General features: G+C 34.2%; 1 protein-coding gene and 2 non-coding genes across 3 annotated transcripts; 1 reads left to right on the forward strand and 2 right to left on the reverse strand.

Moving 5' to 3' along the window:
- The first annotated feature begins 1,187 nt into the window (after positions 1-1,187).
- On the forward strand, positions 1,188-23,812 carry LOC131180601 (uncharacterized). The gene is made up of 3 exons (XM_058147948.1): positions 1,188-1,316; positions 1,535-1,618; positions 23,651-23,812. Exons 1-3 carry the CDS (start codon positions 1,188-1,190, stop codon positions 23,810-23,812), a joined length of 375 nt encoding a protein of 124 aa, XP_058003931.1.
- A 389-nt stretch (positions 23,813-24,201) lies between these two features.
- On the reverse strand, positions 24,202-24,308 carry LOC131181065 (small nucleolar RNA R71). The gene has a single exon (XR_009149692.1). It is a non-coding gene; the product is annotated as a small nucleolar RNA R71 (small nucleolar RNA).
- A 743-nt stretch (positions 24,309-25,051) lies between these two features.
- Positions 25,052-25,158, reverse strand: LOC131181063 (small nucleolar RNA R71). Its single transcript, XR_009149690.1, has one exon. It is a non-coding gene; the product is annotated as a small nucleolar RNA R71 (small nucleolar RNA).
- Positions 25,159-26,123: the final 965 nt, after the last annotated feature.

Below are 26,123 nucleotides of genomic sequence, written 5' to 3' on the forward strand. Positions count from 1 at the left end.
TAGTTCTTCAGCTAAGAGGGGCGATCGATGAAGAGCCCACAGTTCGGCTTGGCTTGGAAAAACTAATATTCATCGTCTTTTCACCGAGCGAGCCTATGTAATTTAGTAAAAACCTTCACCGCGGGCTCAAGCTTTTTAGCCTAGCAAACACCTTTGAAGGCCACCAAGGTCTGCCAAGGGTTCAGATGCACCTTGGCTACACAGACATAGTGGAACTTCAGAGTGACTTTATAAAATCCATCTAGAGGAAACCAAAGCTCGGCTTTTAATTGCTCTTCATACACCATGATCAGGTCAGTTTCGTCAAAGAAATGATTGGCCCGAAGATCGCCATGGCATCAAATAAGTTCAAAAGAGTCGATCGTAAGATTATACTCTTGGCTAATAGACTGGAGATCGGCCTCCCCGAGGACTGATGGTAGTTTATCCATGGGCAGGTTCTCTTTCCTCGAAGTCAACGCTTGTTTCAGTCTACTCACTTGATCGAAGACCAGAATAATGGCTGTGACAGGTTCAGGTCACCCACTTAGCTTGACCATATCGCCTTCTTCAGAGGTCCAAAAAAAGCGAACAGAAGAGGGGCTCATAACTCCTTGACCTTCGGTACCACTCATTTTCAAAGAATAAAAATGAAACTTATTAGAAAAAGATTAAAGCTCTTACCAGAGTATAAATCGATGCCAGAAAAGCTTTAGAAAATGAGAGAGAGCGTTAAAGTCGTTAAGGAAAATCTGGAAATGGCATAAGTGGAAAAAAGGCTAACGTCTTCCTATTTATATCCGCCCAAGCATTAAATGCTCATGAAGCCCTAAGTGACGCATCGGTTAGTGGGATCTGACTGTTTCAATGGCTCATCAAAAGAAAATTCCAGAAGCACGATAAAGAGATCGGATAAGTGAGATCGGATAACGGGAATTGACCATGGATCATATAGCAAAAGGTTTGGAACCAAAGAGATCGGTCAGATGAGTGTGATTTGTGAGATCAGATAGGACACAGATCGGAAAAATAATCAATGCAATAATAAAACAAAAATAAACTGAATCAATTTTGAATAAAGAAAACTTCATTTCATTTCCCAAAGATCATGTTACATCATTTGGGCGATCTCTTAAGATCAGCAATCACAAATATCCCTACACTACATTCTACCTATCTTGCTCCTATGGACCACTCCCGATTTTGAGATGCCGTTCAAGAGATACGTGGAGATCGGGAGGGTAACTCTCATCAGCTATGGCAAAGACTACGGGAAGCTTAATGTCATCGCCGATGTCATCGAGCAGAACCAAGTAGCAATTGGGATCCCCGATATGGTTAGGAGCCAAATGAACTTCAAGAGGCGATCACCGATATCAAGATTGAAATTAGCAGTCCCCTTGTTAGAGATCAGTCTGCAGATCATACCAGTAAATTGATCCAAGATTGGCATGGTAGTCAGTTTTGACCCTAATCAGTCAATTAGCCCAATTTCCTCATCGTCATCAGACGATGCCCTCATAAGTCTCTAATCATCGGAATCATCCATTTTCAGGCAATAGGCAAGAAAAACATTCGAAAAAAGATTAAGATGGTTGTCATGAGGACAATTCTCGCCGGTAAAGTGAAGATCAGAAAAGTAAAACATTAGAAATCCATCGAAGAAAGAAGAGCGAGTACAATAATAACAAAATTCTACCTCATATATATAATGCCTTGGCATTTATTGCGTGTAGAACTCAAGGCGGTTCATCGATAATCAAAAGATTTATTGCTTTGACTGATACAGGTCGGATACAGAGAAGGGATGAGAAAGAAATTGAGAAATAGAAAGAGGGATTAAGAAGCGGGAAAAGATCGAACTCGGGAAGAGTGGATGAAGATCGAAATAAGAAGTCTCAGATCAGTCAACCATAATGAGAGATCGAGTAGACCAAGGAATGACCTATAGAGATTGGAGGTGCTTGAGCAGTCGAATCATTTCCATTCATGACCTTTAATTTATAAGTTTAACTCCTTGCCATTGGATTGCAAGCGATTAAAGCAGCTAAGTACTTCCCAATTTACATCGTTGATCATAATTGTAAGGACGGGTTTGAAACCCTTAGATCAAAAAGTGAATAACTAATTCGGCAACTTTTGCTCCCAGCCCTTAGATCCATTCTGTAAGGCGGGATTCCTAATCGTTGGATAAAAGGATAGAGATCCTGAATGAAATTCTAACCTTTAATTTTGATTCTCTTTAATTCTAAGACGTAGGATTGTGTCCTTCTAGATCCAAACCCTTCATCTCGTCCTGTTGAAATCTTGACCCTCTATTTTTGAGCACTCATCTCCTATAAATACCTGCATGCAATACTATGGAGAAGGGGGGTGATTATTAAGGAAAAACCCTGATTTTTTGCTGTAGCTTTATTGTCTTTCAATAAAAAACTCCCAAGGTTTCTAGAGACTTTAAAAATAAGTTTTCTAAAAGATCTCATTACTAAAGCTACAGGTCTTGCAATCCATATCCTTATCAACCGTGCACCATCTTGAAAACCCAAGCACACCCTATTAATAAGATCTCACTTTTATCACCTTCGGCACCTCAGAGTCACCTTACCGTCTCAGCTTTAGTAGCTCCATATTCACAAGGGCATCGGTACTGGCTCACCCATTATTTCAGCTCTTTATAGGTAAGCATTTAACTTATCATTCTCAAAGTATCACTAGCCTATGTTCATGGCATGAGTATTTTTAAGGTTCTTCGTCACACTGAATCTTCAGAATAAGTTTACATTAAATTTGACTTATCTCACAAACATAAACTTTGTTTTTTATTATGACGTTCACGAGTTTTACTTTTATCGTTACTTTATTCTTAATTTTCATCATTTTATTTCATATGAGAAATGACAGCTCGAGTCACTGATATTTCGTAAGTACCATATGGAGTACGAATGGAAGCGACGATATGGAAATTCCCGATCTGAATAAAAGAAAATAATTAGGAAAAGTTCAGACAAATTGAGAGGTTGACTACTTAGACTAGCTCAGAAAAGTAAATAATGAGATAGGGAATCGAGATTAGCTTGGCCGGGCAAACTAAGAAATCGAAATGATTTTAGACAATGAGCCAAGATGAGTTCAGACAATAAATCGTGAGATTGAAAAATAAGTAAGTTCAAATAACAGGAAGAGTGAGATGTGACGCACACTATGCCTTCATTTTAGTTTTGAAGTAGGGTCGAAAAGAGTTCAGTTCCACGTTCGAGACCTTTAGAATTTACCTTTAACAAATCAGAGGAACCGGGAGAGAGTCCTTTCTTGGAACTCCTGTAATTTAACCTTTTATAAGGTGTCTGATACTATATCAGAGAGACCGGGAGAGAGTCCTTACCTGAATTCTCTTGGCTAAAGTTCTAATAAAAATATTTTAATAGATTGGGAGAGAGTCATTTCCTGAATTCTCTTAGCTAAAGTTCTAACAAAAATGTTTTAAGAGATCGAGAGAGAGTCCTTTCCCGAATTCTCTTGGCCAAAGTTCTAATAAAAATGTTTTGTATAAATTAGGAGAGATCGGAAGACAGTCCTTTCCTTTCTAGTCCCAATACTTTTAGTATAAAATTCATCACATATTCTAAACAATGGGTCTGCGGGAGAGCCCTTCCAAAGAATCCCGAATCTTATATTGAGGCCTAATGGAGAGTCCTCCTCAAGGCCCTCATATGTATATTATGAGGGTAGAGTTCTTCCTTCAGTTCGGCTTAATAAAAAAATATCATAATTCTAAAAACATTAAATTACTTTAAGATGAAATGATATGGGCGAAGGTTTCACTGGTAATTATGCCGATGATGGGACCTTCCTTTATTAACTGAGAGTCCTCATTAATAAAGGGAATTCTCTAAGTTTTAATTAACACATCCCTTTTGAATTAGAGTCCTAATTAAAAGGAATAAAAATCTATACACACATCGGTTCTCAAAGTACCCATTACACACATTGTACCCTCAGTTATTTGAATGCCAATGATGAGGTACATAATGTAACAGTTGGGCTCCAACCACTAGAGGAATTGTCCGCTTTGGCCATAAGCCTCACAGTTTTGTCTAATAGGTGGAATGGAGAATATCTTAGGAGGTCAGTCATCATAGAATTTCTCTCAAGGAGCACGCTTAACCCTAGAGTTCTTCCAACTCTCTAGGCCATTCCACCAAAAGGTGCCTCTAGTGATTAGTTTCCCTATTTTATATATCATTACTTTTTGAACTCAAGACCATCTCTGTGCTTTGTCGATGTGAGATTTGCCTAAGGGACCTCTCTCCCCCCCCCCCCCCTTTCAGGACTCAACATTGTCGCTGAGGTTTGCCTCACTATCGCCCGAGAGGATACGCGAGCGGCTCTGATACCAATTGTAACGGCTCGGCCCACTAGCTAGTATTATCCGCTTTTACCCAACCCATACTAGGCCTCATGGATTTGTCCCTTAGGCTTTTATACTCAAAAGCATGCTAACCAGTGTTCCAAGACTACCCAATTTAAGTCCAGGATCTCTCTTGTGCTTGCCGATGTGGGATTTATCCCTTAGGCAAATCCCATATCGACAAAGCACGGGAGAGATCCTGGACTTAAATTAGGTGGTCTTGGAACACTGGTTAGCGTACTTTTGGGTGTAAAAGTATAAGGGAAAAATTCATGAGGCCTAGTATGGGTTGGGCCAAAGCGGACAATACTAGCTAGTGGGCTAAGCCGTTACACATAATGTGTGAGCCGAGAGTCCTCCTCACTCGTTATGAATCTTTAGGGACCAAATAACACCTCTTCAGAATTAGAGTCCTAATTCGATGAGGGAGGAACTTAACAAATACATAACAAATTAAATAAACACAATATTAATTCACTGTAGGGTCATCCCATATACTGGTGTTTGGGTAACCCAAAATAGTGAAATATCAAATGTCCTTTTTATCAATACTAGGGACCAACATCATAATACTAACCCCAAAATTATCCATCTTAAATTATAAAGAGCACATCGTTAAATCTGCTTGCCCTCATTGAGGGATGAGGTGGGGTGCCTAACACCTTCCCCACACGTACATAGACCACGAGCCTAGAATCTCTGTTTTAGAAGTGGTTTTATAATTTTTTATTTTTACAAGTGGTTTTTTTTAATTTCCCTCAAAATTAAAGTGGCGACTCCTCACTTTTTCCACTTCAGTGAGAATCATCCGGTGACCGTAAACCCTTGTGATAAATATGACTTAGAAATTTCTTTTAAAAATTTGGAATGTAATCTTTCTCCTCTTTCCCTTTCTTTGGATAATTAATTTATTGTTATCTAACTTATTCATGTAAATTAACTTAGTAACTAATTTAGGGGAACTTCGTAAAATAAAAATAAGTGATGCATATTAGAGGCATGGGAAAAAGCATGCTTAAGGGTTGTTTTAGTCTTTATTATCTCCATTATGTGGAAATAAACCTGAGGTAGGTAAATAACTTAGAAACATGTTAAATAGTGTCACACCCTACCCCTCTGTAAGGCATGACATGATCCCGTAGTATACCCAATGAATTACCAACTCCGTCTACTGATAACCCATTAAATACACTACAAGGGATTTTAAAAACTTTTCTTACTTCTTTTACAGTGGTGAGCACTATTTATAGGTGTTAAAAACCTTTTTGAACTGAAGTGAAACAACTAACTCATTTGGTTTATTTGGAGTTTCTGTAAAAATTTTGGCAAAGTGCCATCTGTATTTTGGACAAAACAGTTCTTCAGAAAACCTATAAAAAACACTTCAATAATTTTCCAAATCTCAACTCCAATACATTTCTCAACACAACAATTTATCAAGTCAAATCCACAGTGGTTTTTCAAAGATTGAGATACGAGAAATATAATACAATTTGTACAAGCCAAAACCACTCATAATTATTTTACAAATCATCTGTACAATTTTGATTTACAACATCTCAAAACCAATAACAAAATATACATACGGTGAATATACATTACAGTACAAAATGCAAAATATTGGTATACTAGTTATACGAGTTAATCCATCGATGGATGTATTAGTAGCCTTGTCTGCTGCCCTGTCTATCTCTCTACTGCGGCAAGAATAAAGCTATCACGAGACAATGTCTCGATGGTGCACAACATTAACCAAATACAATTTTAAATCACAATTCATAAATCATATCAATAGTGGATACTTAAAACCATAGTTAAATTCAAGACAATGAATGTCATAAGGAATTTAAACTCCAATTCACAAATTATCAAAATTCATAATAACACAATTTAGTCAAATAGCTGAAGAATACGTATTGCCAATTCATACACAATTTGATCAAATTCTTGAATAACACATTTTTCCAATCAATGACACAATTTGATCAAATAACTGAATAATACCTTTTTGCAAATCAATAACACAATTCGCTCAAATAACTGAATAATATCGTTTTGCAAATTAATAACACAATTCGATCAAATAACTGAATAATATCGTTTTGCAAATCGATAACACAATTCGATCAAATAACTGAATAATACAATGTTGCCAATCAATAACACAATTTAGGTCATGACACAAATTTTTCCATATATGCCGTGTTGTACACCACGACAAGACATACTCACCCCAATAATCGAAATCAATGAGGGAGGAAGCTAGCTATCTAATGAGTACTCATCCATACTCACCTCAGACTGGGAAGTCAAAGAGGGAGGAACATAATCATACTCACCCCAGACTGATAAGTCAAAGAGGGAGGAATAATCACACTCACCCCATTAATGGAGGAGGAACATAGTATCAGTGTCATGCCAATTGTGAGTCAAAACAATTCCAAACATTTTATTCAAATGATCCGTAAGAATCTAATAAATTTCCAAAGTTATAATTTCATTCACAAAATGGCAACACAATTCGTAATTCACTTCAATTTCCACAAAAACCATTTACAGTGCTTTTCAATCAATAAGTATCCATCAATATCATTCAAACAATTTTTCATAGTTTCAAACCATTCACAATGTTTTTCAATCAATAAGTGTCCATCAAACACATTTCCACAATTTAAAACAATAATATACAAATAGTCAATATTTATTTCAATTGAAAAATTCAAGAGAAATAGTTATTGTGCACAAACCTCTGATATTTGTCTCCTGATCTTGACTCAGTATTTCTTTCCCTTTTGCTGAGTCCTTGCTAACTGAGAAACACAATTTGAAGTGTTTCAGTGCTAAATTAATTTGCCTCTAATGATAATGTTCGATAAACAATTCACTGAATACCTTTATTTGCTTAATCACCCAATATACCGACTCTCAATGTTTTCTAGGTAAATTAGGTTTTAGTGTCCTTTACATGTCACATTCGATAGGGTTTTAGGGTTGGTACGTGTTACCAAACTCAATTCTATGTATATTGCGTTTTCTTGCATTTCATTGCAAATTGCTGGATTTCGGGATACTAGTTTGACCTAGCCGGACGATCTAGTTCCCTCGGTTTTCGGGTTTCAGTCAAAACTAAAAACTTGTAGATCTATGTCTTATTGCACGCGGGGCAAAATTTTAGGTCAATCCGAGTTAAGTAGACCAAGTTATGGTCATTATACTATTGCTGGTCAAGTGGTATCAAATTAGGTCAATTTTAGGTCAATTTGGTCAACTCTGGTTCGGCCAGTTTTTGGACCCGAACTTGTGCAAGTTGTTTGACTTGCTTATGATCATTTCTGGGTTTTGGTATCTTCATAAGACTTGTAGGTATGGGTCTTAACTATTCTTGGTCAAAATTTCAGGTCAATTGGACCTGTTTTGAGTGAGTTATGGCCTAAACACTCACTGCTGCCCAAATGGTCAGTTTTTAGGTCTCAAGTGTACCTAATCCGAATTGGTCATTTTTCACATCACCTTGCAAGCAGAATTTTGGTATGTTCTCTCAATGAAAGTTGGCACATTTTGTGCCTAGTTCCACCTCCAATTGGTCTCATACCAATTGAGGTTACACATTTAAACTTATTAGCTAAAATGTACACTGCCCTTGGTTACTTTGCTTAACACACATCAATCACACACATTTACCTTGCAATTTGTTCACTTCCCTACCAATCTGTTTTGGTACAATACCAAAAGCATATTCTACTTTACATTAACATTACTTTGGGCAGATTACAATTACCCTCAACACACCAAATATAATTCACATTTACAAGTTCTAAATACCATTACATACACACCTAACCATTACAAATCTTACATACACTTTACAATATCAATCTCCACACATATCCATCAATCCTTTTAGGTCAATATTCTGCCTACACTTCCATGACTACATACATTTACTCAAGTTTTCCAAGCTGCCGAAAATTGTCCTCCAACATCAAAGTGCCCTACAAATTAACCAATTCCCATCCAAGTGCATAAATCAACATATATATGTGAAATAATTCACTAGGATATTAAATCACCATGATCAACATTATTTCTCATCAATTATATGCATAATAAATCATCAAATGCGTGACCCCATGGCTGTCCAAAAATGGCTATCTCAATAACTATTTAAACTTTAAAATTTCCTTCACCAAACTAACACCCATAACATGAACATAAAGTTTAACAAAGGAATTCTCAAAAGTGTAAACTTACCTTTGATTGTAACTTGCTAAACCTTCACCAAACTTCTCAAATTTGGTGTCAATATCTTCCTTGTGATGTGTAGACAAAGTTTAATGAAGAACCCTAGGTGATTTGGGGTTGAAATGAGGGATTAGATGAGCTTGGAGAAAACGTTAATGGTGGACTTATCCTTTTCTCAATTCGGCAATGTTGGGAGAATTAGAGAAGATGAAGAATTCAGATGGCATTTTTGACTTACACCTGCCCCATTACATGTTTAATTTATTCATTAGTGGACCACTCACCCATTTAACAATATAATAAGCTTAAATGTGTTATTTACACATTTTTCACTCCATTTTTGGCTATTTGTATTAGGTACCACTAAATTAATTTTTCATTTTATTTTCTAAGTGTAATATTATTTATTTTTAATGGACATTTAGGTCAAAAGACAATTCGGGGTGTCAAATGACCATAATGCCCCTGTTCAGGTGGTATTCTCGATTTTTCGGTATTACCGGGTTTTGTTTGTTTTTCGATTTCTCACTTTTCTTTGTACTAATTATTTAATTTTTCTTTAATCTTTCTAATGAGATTTATACTTCAATAAGGGTCTATTTATGTCCTAAAAATGTTTTCCAGGGTTCCCCGCAATCCAGGGCCAGTCAACGGTCCACGCCGTGACTTCCCGGTGCGGTCACCCATCGCTAGGTTTCCCGGCTCACTTATTCGGTTACATTTCTTTGCTATGATTTTTTCCTTTGTTTTTCTTGTATTTTCTTTTCTTGTATTTCATTATTTATGTCTCCTCTCTCATATCAAGGTGTGGTTCTAGGCATCCTAGCTGTCCGGACAGCACTGGTCACCGGAACAGCAGAACGCACTACCGAACTTAGGGGTGTTACAAATAGGGCAACATAATATAGAAACAATAAATGTTTTAAGGTTATAAAGTGCATATAAAATTATTTTTGTATGTTTAATTGAACAATGTGTGCTTATAATTTAGATCTATATATTGTATGATTAAAGAACCTTAATAAGGAAATAACAAGACATGCTTTAAGAATAGGAGTGGAGGTTGGCCTTTATTCTAAGGTAAGTCCAAGCAAAAAGAGTGCCTAACACCTTTCCTCTTTTGTATCCACTATCCAAACCTAGGCTATTAGGCTCATGATTAGAGAAGAGTAATGGACCCCTGTAAGGGTTAGAGTAGTTGTCTATGTCCTTTCAGTTGATTTTCTCTCAATTATCATCCGAGTGGCGGCTGCAGTCAATTTTTTTCCTTTAAGGCATTAATATCCAAGCTCTATAACAATGTTATGGGAAGATGAAGCTAAACCAGTTCGAAGAGAAAAACCTCCTGCCCATGCAAACATTTAAATCTTGGCAAAATTAGCAAAATTTCTAAAAGTTGTAAAAATTTTATCCAATTTTTATCAATCGAATTTTGAACTCCATGTTTTGGCTTGTTTATAGCTACTATTGAAAATCTAACATTACCACATTCATCAACTCTTCAATAATTTCATTTTGATAACCATTGAGTATCAAATAATGATGAGTTTTGGTGATAGTAAGGACAGAGAGTGCACGACTAAGACCATCTAATTTGATTAAATAAACTAAGAATTTTGATGCGCCATAGATATCAAAATTAAGCTTGGATGAAGCTTGGAACTAGTTGATGCTACTGGTAAGGTTGGATCAGCTAGAAAATGAAATGGAAGAATATGTGAAAAAAGATTGGATAAAATCAACTTTCAAATTTTCAAAAAATTTGGATAAAATTTTTTTGCATTTTGAAATTTTGGCCGATTTTCCAAGATTAAAAGGATTGGATAAAATTGCCAAAATGCGAAATGGAAGATTTTTCTGTAAAAATTTCCTTTATTTAAGCAAAGTTAAGAATATTATTCTTTATCCCATCACATCACGCTTTTCACACTTCAACACTCCTTTTCATTTTCTTAATGCTTTTTCACTTTCCCATAAAATTCTGCACCATATAAAATTCTTTTTTCATAAAATTCCTAATTCACTTTTTTCTCTTTCTTTTCTTTCTGTCTTTCCTTCTTCTTCTTCTTCCTATGTAATTTATTGCACCACCTTCTTTTTTTTTCATTTCTAATCTCCATTTTTTATTTCTTACACCCAAAGTTTTCATCTTCTTTCTTATAACCTAAAGTCTCATCACCATTATTCTTATTCTCCATTTTTTTTTCTCTTTTTTTTTTTTTCTTTCTTTCTGATTTGCACTCTAACTTTGGCATTCTATCGCCATTTGCATTGTCACACCACTATATGCATTACATTATCATTGATCATCTTAGGCCCATCAAGCCCATCACCATTGGTGTTATTCACGGCTCTTGAATACCATGCATAACTCTATTTAGCACTTTTTGACATTGGGTTTATGGAAATTTGTGTCTAATATGAAAATCGCTAGGTGTTTCTCCAATTCATTAGGCATTTTTGTGATTTTTAAGCTTAACTAATGCTGTGTTGATGTGAATATTGCATTAGGAATCTAATTTTTAAAGATGACCTCTACTTCTCCTATCATAAGTTCCTTAACAACTCCTTTAGTACCAGCTCCCTTTCGCAGGTACCTCAACAATCGATTCTTTTGATACTCGGGTGTCTTACTTTGCTTGTCTTTCCTTACTAAGTAACTAACCCATTCATCCAAGTAGCAAAAGGTAATAATTGAGTTGCACTTATTGGGTGAGACTTGCTTTATTATATATTTGGTGTTTCCGTTGTAGGTTGTGTGTTTAGTTGTTGACCTCAAAGGTTGGTCTTAAAATTGAATGACCAATTTTCTTTACCCTTCTATTGTAGGGGAGACTGTCAAAAATTTTTATGACCAGATGCTTTTGTTGCCCATATAAGGCTTCTAGTAGTTTTCTATCTTTTTCCTCTGGGACCTCTTCATGTGTTGGTTATTCTCATGCCAAGCCATCGGTTCTAGTAAGCCCCTAGTACATTCTTTCATACTTTGAATAGTTTTGGGACCAACTCCCTTGGTCACCTCCCCAAGTAACTTTTGCTGATCCATTTTTATGTTTTTTTTTTTATGTAAAAGCTTTATGTGGAGAATCTGAGTTTAGGTCCTATGCCACTTCCTCATCAAGTGCTGATACCACCTTTCTCCTTCAAAAATACTAGGGAGTTGCCTATCTAGCCATGTGCTAGAGCTACAAGTTGATTATAAGCTCTTCTCTAAGGATTTTAAATCTACATGTTATGATCATTGCAAAACTTGTTGTCTCTTAGGAACATAAGCACCCCTCTCCATATTTACTCCCTTATGCTTCAAAGTATGTATAGTGTATGGCTCGAAGTCTCTTATTATGATTATAGGGTGCTCATTCCCAAGGTTTACCCCTTCAACTATCAAGGTTTAAGAGATTAAACCCCATAAGGTAACCAACCCCAATTGTATCTAAGGGACTCAACTATGGCATGTATCATTATGATTGGGAAGTTTAGTTAGTGCCCTTTTAGAAAGTAAGTCTTAAAGAATGTTTTAGAGTAAGTGAGATACGTCCTATGGCCGGCCATAGGTCTAATATTTTAGGTGACAATTTGGTGCACAACCTTGGGTCTAGTAGGGAGGGTAAAAGTGACTAACTGGGCGGCTTTGGTGTTGTTAGAATGCTAAAAAACTATCAGGGTCTACTCTAAAGGAATGTAGGGACTAATGGCCCAGTTATAAGTGGTAGAAATGGCTAGGCTAGCATAAGGTAGCCCTACCCTCAAGGTAATTAGCTCAGGAGTGAAGAAGATGACACATATACCTAGGTAAATTATAACAATTGTTCTTAAACTTATATAGTTATGACCTTACTATCCTCCAATTTAAAAATGTAACATAAAACCCTCTCAACTTTCAAATTTTGCATAATAAAATATCTCTAACCTCCAATCACCAGTTTTCTAGTTAGACGCTAACCTAGATAGTTCCAGCATAATGCTTAGTCATCATTTTTCTTTTCTCTCTTAAGCAATGTGTAAATTGAATCCTTCTACTCTCTATAGAGAAAATGATTTTTCATGTGAAGAGAGAATAATTTTACACTTTGCATAAGACAAGAAAGAAAAATACTGATTAAGAGCCACGTTGGATCTGTTCACACTAGCATTTAACTGAAAAATTAGTAATTAAAAGCCAAAGGGATTTTACTGTGCAAAATTTGAAAGTTGAGGGGGTTTTATGTTACATTTTAAAGTTGAAAGACTATAATGTTACAACCATATATAAGTTCAGGGATAGTTGTTAAAATTTATCCACATATACCCCTATGGCTCAATAAATAAAGAGGGTTACGAGTGGCATGGGATTAGAGATTTGAATAGAAATCATGACCATCCTAGGGTAGGTTGGTGCAGGGGCAGTGATAAAGGCTAAAGGAACTGATAAGCATGGTAATGCTCTATAGTACCCAGGCTAGTAATCCTATTAAAGCGGATAGTTTGATATAGTCAAATTATATAAGCATTTAAGGTTAACATTCATTGCATTTTATTAGCATTTAGTCTCTTTTATGTTTTATTTTAAGCATTTTCAATTATATTTTGAAAAACCTATTAATCACCTAATCCCTTGATTTTTATATTATATCACCTATTAATCAAACCTAATCCCTTGATTTTATATTATATCAAGTGTTTTGATATGATCCTAGAGCTAAGGATGAGTTTGGAAGAGGTTCGGAGGTTAAAAAGTGAAGAATAGAAAGCTGGAAGTATTGCACTTGGCGTGCTTGTGCAATCTAACAATGTGGACAGCCAATTGCAAGCCCATGCAATCAATCCCGTGTAACCTGTTAGGCCCTGTGCAATTCTTCTTGGACCCTGTGCAATTCTTTGGATAAAAGCAAACTCAAAGAACAAAGTTACAAAATATTGCATGGCCTACCTTGTGTAACATTGCACAGCCCCATGTAATGACTCAAAGGAAAAATTCTAGCTCGATTTTTCTTCGTTCTCACTCAATCTTGGAGGACTTCTAAGACTTTTAGGACTCTAAAAAAAAGATTTTTATATCAGATATAAATATAATGTTAGGATTAGAGAAAAGAAACATAACCTTTTTACGTTCAAGAGAGCAAATTACCTTCAAAAAAGGCAAGAGGAGAAATGTATCTACAAGGCTTTCAGAAGGGATTTTCAACTAAAGTTCCAAAAGTCAAAGGCTGTAATACTCCATATGGATTCTTTCATTATATTTCTTCTCATGTCTTTTTTTTTTATTTTTTATAAATTCGATTGTAAAACTCACTATGTGTGAGTAGTTTCTGTTATTCTAGGGTTAGGGATGTAGCACTTTCACTTCAGTTATCAATTTGTTTTTATTTTATTTAATAAATTGGGTATTTTGTTCTTTGACTTAATCTCTTGCGTTCTTAATGCATGCTTTATGTTGAGCTCACTTAGTATTGATTTTAGATATTAATTGAAGGACTGAAAGGTGAAGAATTATATTGAAATAACAAGATTTTGAACTTAGGGTTCTTGATCTAGAGATAGTCTAAAATTCTATGTGGAATTGATAATTAGTCAAAGAACTTAATGGATTTTAATTAATTTAATCACCATGAAACTAGGGTTTAGGTTGAATAATGTACATTTTGAGTGTAATGAGAGAGGACGTAAGATAACTTAATATTAATATCCTTTAAAGTAATAATTTCCCATTTATTGAATGAATTGGATTAGATCTATAATTGATTGAAATGTGAACCCATGCCTCTAGGATGCTTTTATTGATTGATATTCCAAGTTTAGTTAATTATTTTAGATTTTTTTTCATTTAATTTAGGTTTAATTACTATTTCTCTAAAATTCGATCGTTTACATAATTATAATTGCTGTGTAGTTTTGTACTCAACATGGTCCTCATGAGAACTATACTCACTCATCATTTTATTATTTGTTAATGATCTGTGCATTTGTGAGATTTTGCACAACAAGTTTTTAGCATTGTTGCTGGTGACTGGTGCTTGATATCAAACGATTAGTGATTTGATTAATTTAGAAATTTTTATTTCTTTTACAACATATATTTTTTTTTATTTTTCCAAATATCTAATTTTCTTTTTACTTGTTTTCCTTGTAAGGATCATTGAGCTGTTTCATTAGCAAGTCTTCACAAGTTTTATTCAACAACACAATGAACTCTTTTATGATGCTTAAAGAAGATTTAATGAATTGGTAGAGCAATTTGCCAATCATAATCTTTAAAATCATGAACTCACTTTTAATTTCAACTATGGTTTGGATGAAGTGATAAGGAATTGGGTAGATAATGGAGCTTAGGCTACTAGTGATCGCATTCTTTAAAGAGGCCATAAGGATGTCATTCACTTGTAGAATGACATGGCAGATTTTTATTACCATTGGTATTGGGATCCTTCACTATAAGTTAGAGTCACCAGTATTCCCAACACATCTATCAACCTAATATTTCACACCAAACATTTGACTTTTAAGTAGAGAAAGGAGTCGGACTTAAAGAGGTAATAGCTTAATTGGAAAATTTTGATAGCCTAATAGTGAATAATGAGCTATCTCTTTATGAGAAGGAATTAAACAAGCAAGGTAGGGATAGTGAGTTGAATGGTAAAAAAAGGTTTCATGGGAATTTGAACTTGTAGATGAAGTTGAGCCTCAAATGGAATACAAAATTCCTTTGAAGATGATTTATGGGTAAAGTTCCCACTAGAAAAGGAGTTACTTGAAGAAGAAGTGGTACTTAAAGTTGAAGAAAACAACTCCTTTTTTAGCTGAGGGGTCATTAGAAAATTGTTTACATGAAGAAAAATGAGAAATCAAAATGGTGGATGAAGAAATTGATAAGACTATGAATTTGAGTTAATTGATGGTGCTTACACATACACCACTAGAAGACCCTTTTCTATCATGGACACCTTCTACATCATCATATGTCCTCCATGAGCTAAAGTAGTTCTCATTCCAAGCATATCATTCCAAGCCAAGTGTTGTTCGTTCTACATGCAAACTTATTTCAAATCATGCCAATCTTGAGGGTATCATAAATTAAGACCCATATGTAGTATTACATGACAATTACTATGGGTAAAAACTGCTTTTTGATTAGCACTTTTGAAAAGAGTCAAGCAAAAGACTTTAAATTAGCATTTCTTGAGAGGCAACCTAAGTTTTATTTTTAATTTTTGAATTTGTTTATTTCTTTTATTTTATCACCTTCCAAATTTGTTTTGGTAATTGTTCACTTTGTAGGTTTAAGAAACAATGGAGATTAAGCATACAAATCCTCAAGGGAAGGCATGCTTCAAGGGAGAGTATTCTATATTTATTAGCTTTTTCTTATTGATTGAATGTTGCTCCTGAGTTAATTGTGCTATCTTGATGACATTGAGGACAATGTCAAATTTAAGTTTATGGGTGCAATAGGATTTGCATGTTAAGTTTGGCATTGCATTTTAGGTAAAAAAATTATACATTTTAATCATAATATCAATAAAATTTTACATTTTTTTTCACTCTTTTGATATAATGAGAATTGTTTCGATGGATGATTGAAATGGCTTTGAGAAGTATGATATGTTGATTGCTTAGAAAAGTATAAAGAAAAGAATTTTTATAATGGAATTGATATTTGACTTTGTGTATATTACTTTTCCTTGGCATGTGTGCATCATTCCATTACAATAAAATTGTGAATTCTTAAAGCAAGTATCTTTGCACAGATGTAATTTTCTAATTGTCTCACCAGTCCTAGAATAGGTCTTTTAAACTTATCGAAGCGAAATCCTAGCACACACTTAATGAAGAGATGATTTAGGCATGCTTTGATCTTAGCCCTATTATAGCCTTAGTCACCCAAGTTAAAATACATCCCTTGTAGCCAATTTAAGCCTATGTTTTTACCTATATATTTTCTTTGTTTACCCACATTATTTACCCAGCTCTTAGCCCAAACACTTAACTTACCCTTATAAAAGAGGTTCTCTGTTAAAGTGAAAGGTTCACTAGATATGAAAAAAAAAAAAGAGGGAAAAGAAAAAAAAATGGAAAAAGGAATAAAATAGAGGTGCTAGTATGTTAAAATAAATTATAAAAAAATAATCCACTCAGGTGTTCAAAGAATAAGTTTTGGGGTGGAAACCAAAGAGGGACAAATGTATCAAATTCAAATAATCATAAATGAAGTCCTTATTCAATTATCAAGAACTATACTAGCATTAGAGTCAATTTGTAAATTTCTTTTCTCCTTAAATAAATAAGAACAAAGAGAGGGGAAGAGAAAAATTTTTGGTATGTCTTGATCTTTTGTAGATTAATTACTCTCATATTTTGATTACCTTTTATCCTTTTCTTTGATTGCCACATTGTTATCCTTTAACCCCATTACAACCTTATGAAAAGACATTTTTATCTTTTGATAGTGTGTCCTACAATAGTGGAGAAGGGGTTAGGAGGTCTGCATATGGGACTTGGGAAAAATTAAATTCAATACATTTATATAGAGGCATTAAAAATTACTAAGTATATATGTACTTATTTAAGTAAAGTAATTTCCAGTAACTGGCATGTGTATATATGTTTTGGGTTAGTAATTTGCGCTTTGCTAGATATTTGTACATACAATAGATGTTTGACTTTTTAGTATTTTGATGAGCTGTTGACATATTCATCGTTTCAAGGTTGTCGTTAAAAGCCTAGAATTTCAATTCTTATTATATCAAAAGGAAAATACCTCTCATATGCATTTATTTTCTATTTTGCTTGGGGACAAGCAAAGGTTTGAGTTTAGAATTATTTGATATAGTCAAATTATATAGGCATTTAAGGCTAATATTCATTGCATTTTGTTGGCATTTTGTCTCTTTTATGTTTATTTTTAAGTATTTTTAATAATATTTTGCAAAATGTATTAATGCAACCTAATCCCTTGATTTTTATATTATATCAGGTGTTTTGATGTGATCCTAGAGTCAAGATTGAGTTTGGAAGAGGTCCAGAGTTCAAAAATTGAAGAACAGGAGCTGGAAGCATTACACTAGGCATGTAAATACATTATACGGCTCGTGTAATATAACACTGTAGAAAGCCAATTGCAAGGCTAGTGCATTTAGCCTCGCGTAGCCTCCTAGACCTCCTTCTCTCGATAAAAGAAAAACTCAAAGAACAAAGCTATAAACATTGCACAGCCTGCCCCATGCAACATCGCATAGCCCTATATAATGGCTCAGAGGTAGAATTCTAGCCCAACTTTTCTTCCTTCTCACTCGATCCAAAAAGACTTCTAAGGATTTTAGGACTCTGAAACAAGGTTTTTACACCAAATATAAATATAATATCAAGATTTGAGAAAAAAAAGTAAAAGAAGCTTTTTACATTCAAGAGAGCACAATACTTTCAAAAGAGGTGGGAGGAGAAATGGATCTACAAGGCTTTCAGAAGGAATTTTTAGCTAAAGTTTCAAAAGTCCAAGATTACAATTTTACATCTGGGTTCTTTCATTCTATTTATTTTCATGTCTTTTCTTTATTATTTTGTAAACTTGATTGTAAAACTCACCATGTGTGAGTAGTTTCTGTTATTCTAAAGTTAGGGATGTAGCACCTTCGATTCGGTTATGGATTTGGTTTCATTTTCTTTAATAAATTGTATATTTTGTTCTTTGATTCAATCTCTTGTGTTTCAATGCATGCTTTGTGTTGACCTCTACTTAGTATTGATTTTAGATATTAATTAAAGGACTAAAAGGTGAAGATTAATATGGAATAACAGGATTTTAAACTTAGGGTTTTTGATCTAGAGATAGGCTATAATTTTATGTGGAACCAATATTTAGTCAAGGAACTAAATGGATTTTAATTAATTTAATTGCCATAAAACTAGGGTTTAAATTGATTAAGATACATCTTGAGTGAGTAGAGGGAGGACCTAAGATAACTTAAGATTAATTTCCTTCAAAGAAATAATTTCCCATTTATTGAATGAATTGGGTTAGATCTATAAGTGATTGAAGTTTGAACCCTAGCTCTAGAATGTTATTAATTGGTATTCAAGTTTAGTTAATTATTTTAGATTTTATGTCATTTAATTTATGTTTAATTGCTATTTCTTGAAAATTTGATTGTTTACATAATTATAATTACTGTGTTGTTTAGTACTTAATATGATCTTCGTGGGAATGATCTTAATCAGCACTTTGTTACTTATTAATGATCCATGCACTTGCGAGATTTCACACATCACAGCTCTACTAGCAAAGGGTACGTAAGTAGGGTCCCCCCCTCTCTAATGATAAGTTTTTCTACTTGGGGGATAGTGGTGATGTGTCATATGGGGCATTCCTAGCTTGCTCCTGCCTGCTAAACTCTATTTTCTTATATGGGCCTAGTCTATAAGTATGTCTCCTAGCCATAAAGCTATATTGGGTTTAAACGAAAAAGTTTGCACATGGAAATACATATATAGGGATGACTATATCAACAATCATAACTCAAATAATAGACACACAAATACCTCCATCCATATACTCATGCAGAAAAGCACTTTAAGTATTGGAAAGGATTTTTAGACAAGTTAATAGCACTAGTATTATCACATCTTATGGTAAAGTGATTATACTTTAAACCAAAATCCTCTAGTTATTGCTTCATCCATAGGATTTGGGTAACACAACTTTCAGTAGTAATATATTCTACTTAAGTTGTAGAAAATGCCATTGAAGTTTGTTTCTTATTATGCTAAAAAACAAGTGCATGACCAAGAAATTGACAAGTGCCAAAAGTACTCTTTCTATCTAGTTTACATCTAGCAAAATCAGAGTCACTATATCCAACAAATTCAAAAGACTCATTTTTAGGATACCATAAACAAATTGAGTGTGTGATAATGAGGAATTTCAAAATTATTTTTAAAGCACTAAGATGGGATTCCTTTGGACATAATTGAAACCTTAAACACAAGCAAGCTCTAAAATGTCTATATGGCCTAAATGTAATCAAGTATAAGAGTGAACTAATCATACATCAATAAACTCTATGTCATCATATTTACCTTTCTCATCTTTTTCCAACTTAATTGTTAATCTCATAGGATTTCCACTACTTTATATATCTTCCATTTTGAATTTCTTCAACATATCCTTGATATATTTTGATCGATTTATGAACATGTCATCCTTTATTTGCTTTATTTGGAGTTTAAGAAAGAATGTGAAGTCCCCCATCATGCCAATTTCAAACTCAGTCTCCATATGAGCATATCATGACCATTAGTAGCACCAAATATGTCATCTTAGAAAATTTCTTAGAAAGATATACATTAGTAGCACCAAAGATTATGTCATTTTCATAAATTTGCATAATAACCATATCATGACCAAGCCTTTTACTTAGGTGTTATGCCTACCTTGCCTCTTCTAAAATCATTTCATACAAAAAATTTACTAAGCCTTTCATAACATGCTTTAGGAACTTGCTTTAAACCTACAAGGCCATAGTAAGTTTATAAACATAATTTGGGTGCTCATGGTTTTCAAAGCCTAGAGATTGTCCAACATACACTTCCTTATCAATATAGCCATTAAGAAAAATACTTTTGACATCCATCTTGTAAAGAATAAAATTTTTGTAATAAGAAAAGGAATAAAACATGCTAGTAGCTTTGATTCTAGTAATAGGAGCAAAGTTTCATCAAAATCAATGCCTTCCTCTTAGCTGCATCCTTAAGCTACTAGCCTAGCTTTATTTTTAACAACATGGCCACTTTCATCCACTTTATTCCTAAACACCCATTTAAGTTTAATAATTGTACCATTTTTGGGTTTAGGAAGTAATTTTCAAACCTTGTTTCTCTTGAATTGATTAAGCTCTTCTTGCATAAAAAAGAAATCCAACTCTCTCATTTTAAGCTTCATCAAAACATTTAGGTTCAAGTTGACAAACAAAGGCTACATTACCAAAATATCTTCTCAATTGACATCATCCTTTGAGATGGACTATCTATGATATCTTCTTTTTAATGATTTCTATGGTATCTCCATTCTTGTGGCAATTCCTCATGATGGGATAATTTACTTGTAACTCCTTCGAATTTGGCATTTCTTCTTGAATTTGCTTATTAGTCTTGTCATGGATATTGTTATTGGAATGCCCTTGAATTTCAAAAATTAGCTCATTATTTTTCTCAACATTTTCATTTGGTTTTTCATTTCATTTCTAATAACCTACTCATCATCATTAAAATAACCTTTTCTTCCAATGGAATAGTTAGACTCATCAAACAAAATAGTATGGACTCTTTTACAACTAATGTTCTCCTATTAAACACCCTATATGCTTTGCTATTTGTTAGATACCCAAGAAAAATTCTTTTTCAGATTTTCCATCAAATTTCTTGAGTTTGTCTTTCTTATCATTTAAGATATAACATTTACATCCAAATGCTCTAAAACAAGAAATGTTTAGCCTCTTCCCTTTTCATAATTTATAAAGAGTCTTTTTTCAAAATTGATCTCATCAAAACTTTATTCAAAATGTAAAATGAAGTATTAATAGCTTCAGGCTAAAAATATTTTGTAAAGAATGTTTATTTAACATGGTTCTAGCCATTTCTTGTGAAGTCATATTTTTCCTCTCTACAACCCCATTTTGTTATGGGGTTCTAGGAGCTGAAAAGTTTTGAAAGATACCATGTTCATCACAATAATTTTCAAACTTTGTTCCATGATCATTTCTCAGAGAATTAATACAAAAACCTTTTTTTTTTCATTTTGAACTTTCTAGCAAAAGGAAACACTTTAAAAAGTTTCATTTTGTGAGCAAGGAAGAATGTTTAGGTATATCTTGAATAGTCATCAATAATAACAAAAGCAAAAGACTTCCCACTAAAACTAGTAGGAGTCATAGTGTTAGTAGTATGCCCTAGAGCATATCATTTAGTATGTATCTTGTACATGTTTTATTAATAAAAATGCATTTTCACTTTTCCATTTACATATTATATTTATGTGTAATAGAAAAGGTCCATTGATATTTTATTAGAAATTCTATTCTTAAGTTGTTAAGAATATGAGTGACAGTATTTCTAGCACAAAGTATCATACATTAGTTCACAATCGAGGATACTTCACAATAAGGACATAACGTACCCAGAAAGATTGTAATCATGTTTGTTCCCAAGTTATTTATATGAGATGTAAATAAGATGGATGAACTCATTTTATATAAGTATTTTAGAGTAGTTTTACATCCATTTTGCCTTTTTAGTTTAGTAATTTTATGCTTTTAATGCTTATTTTAGTTAATTTGTTAATTTTCGTTTCATTATATTTGATTTTTGGAATTTTAATGTTTTTGATAGGTTTTAATAAGGTTTAAAGGCAAAAAAGTCCATATAGAATAAATTCAAAGTGATTTGGAAGCCTAAAGTGGTGTGAAAAATGAAGAAAATTCGCTTAAAGAAGAAGACCAGCCGAGACTTTCAAGGGCCTCAACATGCCCCGTGTTGAAGGTCGTGTGAAGATAAGAGTTAGTCAGCAGGAATCAACATGAGGCATGTAAATTCACACTGGGTCGTGTAAATAGAGACTTTGAAAGAAAACACACCGAAAGTTTCAGGGACTCCCACATGCCCCGTGTGGCGAGTCGTGTAAATAGAGATTTTAGAGCAAAACACGCCGAAAGTTTTAGGGACTCCCACATGCCCTGTGTAGCTGGTCATGCAGAATCTAAAGGCTCCTCCTCTGAATCAACATGAGGCATGTGGAAAATAACTCGAATCAACACGAGGCATGTGGGATGGCGCTAGCAGATTTGCTGACATGGAAAAATTTTCTCTTTTCACACCTTTTACACCTTTTGTCCTTATCCCTTTAGAGACCATTTTTAAGGCAACCCTTGAGGGGATATATAAGCATCGTATTCTTATTTTTACCATAAGGAGAAAGAGAGAAAAATCAAAATAGGAAGGAAAGAGAGAATCATGCCATTTTTGGAGGAAGAACACCTGCAGAGTGACGTTTTCCATTTTCCATTTTCAAAGATTTAGATTCTCTTCTTCTGGGTTCTTTTATTTTCAGTTTTATTTTAATGTTTTCTTGCTCTATTTCATATTTTCTACTTGTAAATACAAGCATGAGTGAGTAGATACTTAAGATTTTAGAGTTGGGTGTAATGATTTAAGTTTTATTTGTGGATTTGAACTGGTTTTAACCAGAGTTTAGTATATATAAGCTTTGATTCTTATCTTATGTGCTTATTTACATACCCATTGTTGGTACCCTTTGAGTTTTGTTCTTAATCTTAGATTGAAGGACCGAAAGGTGAAAATCTATTATAGATAATCAAGATAATGAACTTAATCACCTAGTGTTAGAAATAAACTAGTGGGTTTAGAGGAATTTCAAGTTGATTAAAATGCTTAAACGGTTTTGGGTAATTAAACATCACATGAGAATAGGGTTTAATTTCCTTTAAAACACTCTTTAGTTTGCTTGAAAGAGAAATTAAAGGAAATTAGAATTAACTTCCTTCAAACTTGTATTTCCCTTAATCTTGGCTTTGCCCATCCAAATCCCAAAGAAATTTACTTAATGAACCTCAACTCTGGAATCAATTTTTACCATTAATTAATTAAATCTTTTGTTACTTGCTGAAATTTTAGTAAATTAGTATAGTGCTTAGAATTTTAATTGCTTAATTCATTTTAATTTCCTTATTTTCCAATTTTATTTGCTGCATCTCTTACTCTATTTTTGGCACAAATTATCAATAGCCCAAATAATCGTGACTTTTATAGTTTGGTACTCAAACAACAAATCTCTGTGGGACGATATCTTTTCTTTACTACTTGAACGACCTGTATACTTGCGGAGTACACAATCAAGTTTTTGGCACCGTTGCCAGGGATTTGTTTTGTTTGATATCAGACGATTGATTATTTGGTGAATTTGGGCATTTTATTTTTTGATTTTAATTTCTTTTTTTTATCATTATACCTTGAGATTTTCCTGTTTTGATTTTTCAGGTACGTATCTTTTATATGAGAAGAACAAATAGTGCAGAACTTGATTTAATTTTTGATCCTAAGATTGAAAAGACAGCTAAAGCTTCAAGAGCAGAGTCTAAAAGAAGAAAGCTGAACTCAGAATTCAAAGACGGCAAGAGCAACATCAAGAGCAACAAGTGATAGAAGCTATGGCAAACAACAGCAACCGATCAATTAAGGATCATGCTTTTCCTAGTTTTGGAGATTTTAGACCGAGTATTATAAGGCCTAGAGTGGAAACAAACAACTTTGAGTTGAAGCCCTCACTTTGTCAAATGGTTCAATAATCACAGTTTGGGGGAAGTCCTACTGAGAGTCCACATGTGCACTTTGCACATTTTCTTGAGATTAGTGACATGCTGAAGATAAATGGAGTGTCAGATGATGCCATCCGCCTGAGATTATTTCCTTTTTCCTTGAAGGATCGTGCTAGGGAGTGGTTGCATTCATTACCTCCAGGTTCAATAACTACTTGGGATGAGTTGTCACAAGCTTTCTTGGCTCAATACTTTCCTCCTAGCAAAACTGCAAAATTGAGAAATGAATTAACCTCTTTCAGACCAAGGGATGATGAGAGTCTCTATGAAGCTTGGGAGAGATACAAGGATCTTCAAAAGAGATGTCCACATCATGGAATCCCTAGATGGATACTGGTTCAACATTTCTACAATGGTGTTTCTCCAGCAATTAGAAGTATAATTAATGCATCTTCAGGAGGTGATCTTATGGAGAAGTCAGAAGATGAAACTTATGCAGCATTGGATAAAATTGCTTATAATAATTATCAATGGAGCTGTGAAAGAAATGAAATGAAGAAGCCACTAGCTGGTGTATATGAATTAGATGCCATGAGTATGTTCAATGCCAAATTTGATGGTTTGATGAGCAAAATGGATAAGTTAAGCATGAAGGTTGAACTCAGAGTCTAAAAGAAGAAAAGCTAAATTCAGAATTCAAAGACAACAAGAGCAACATCAAGAGCAACAAGTGATAGAAGCTATGGTAAACAACAACAACCGATCAACTAAGGATCATGCTTTTCCTAGTTTTGGAGATTTTAGACCGAGTATTACAAGGCTTAGAGTGGAAACAAACAACTTTGAGTTGAAGCCCTCACTTTGTCAAATGGTTCAATAATCACAGTTTGGGGGAGGTCCTACTGAGAGTCCACATGTGCACCTTTCACATTTTCTTGTGATTAGTGATATGCTGAAGATAAATGGAGTGTCAGATGATGCCATCCGCCTGAGATTATTTCCCTTTTCCTTGAAGGATCGTGCTAGGGAGTGGTTGCATTCATTACCTCCGGGTTCAATAACTACTTGGGATGAGTTGTCACAAGCTTTCTTGGCTCAATACTTTCCTCCTAGCAAAACTGCAAAATTGAGAAATGAATTAACTTCTTTCAGACCAAGGGATGATGAGAGTCTCTATGAAGCTTGGGAGAGATACAAGGATCTTCAAAAGAGATGTCCACACCATGGAATCCCTAGATGGATGCTGGTTCAACATTTCTACAATGGTGTTTCTCCAGCAATTAGAAGTATAATTGATGCATCTTCAGGAGGTGATCTTATGGAGAAGTCAGAAGATGAAGCTTATGCAGCATTGGATAAAATTGCTTATAATAATTATCAATGGAGCTGTGAAAGAAATGAAATGAAGAAGCCACCAGCTGGTGTATATGAATTAGATGCCATGAGTAAGTTCAATGCCAAATTTGATGGTTTGATGAGCAAAATGGATAAGTTAAGCATGAACGTTGACTCATCAATTGGAGGATCTAGTCATATAGAAGATATCGGTGCGGGAAATATGCATTGTATCAATGATTTTCCTTCCTATGGGCAAAAGTTTGGAAATGAACAAGTTGATTTTGTTAGGAATTACAATCAGAAACCAGTTGGTAATCCTTTTTCTGCTACATATAATCCAGCATGGAGGAACCACCCTAACTTTTCTTGGGGAGGTCGACAAGGGCAGCAACAGAATTATCAACAACCTCTTAATTTTCAGCAACAAGAGCAGAATTTTCAGCAAAACAGAGTAGCACCCGGATTTCCACCACAAAGGAATCAAAATGCACCTATTCCACAACCACCAGTTCAGTCTTCAGACCAAGATTCAATTATGAAGTCTATGATGGAGAATTTCTTAACTGCTCAACAAAAACAAGGAGAAATAATTCAATAATTAACTTCATGGATAGACCAGCTTGCCACTCATAACAGGATGTTGGCAAACCAAATAGCTCAACAAGCAAGCTCTTCCAGCAAAGCACAAGGAAAACTTTCAAGTCAACTAAAGAATCCTAGAGAACATTGAAAGGCAGTGATCCTAAGGAGTGGGAAAATTGTGGGAGAAAAAGAGAAAGATGAGGTAGAAGGGGGAAAGAAGAAAGAAGATGATGACAAGAATGAATTCATTTCGAATCATGATGAAGTTAATGAGG

The sequence above is a fragment of the Hevea brasiliensis genome, chromosome 6, assembly GCF_030052815.1.
Source record: "Hevea brasiliensis isolate MT/VB/25A 57/8 chromosome 6, ASM3005281v1, whole genome shotgun sequence".
NCBI classification, from domain to species: Eukaryota; Viridiplantae; Streptophyta; class Magnoliopsida; order Malpighiales; family Euphorbiaceae; genus Hevea; species Hevea brasiliensis.

Bases quoted from the DNA above. Each gene is read 5' to 3' on its own strand.
- LOC131180601 (XM_058147948.1), top strand. From the start codon at position 1,188: ATGCCGTTCAAGAGATACGTGGAGATCGGGAGGGTAACTCTCATCAGC. The intron at 1,317-1,534 runs GTTAGGAGCCAA...ATCCATTTTCAG, and splicing joins CAATTGGGATCCCCGATATG to GCAATAGGCAAGAAAAACAT. The intron at 1,619-23,650 runs GTAAAACATTAG...TTGATTTTTCAG, and splicing joins GTAAAGTGAAGATCAGAAAA to GTACGTATCTTTTATATGAG.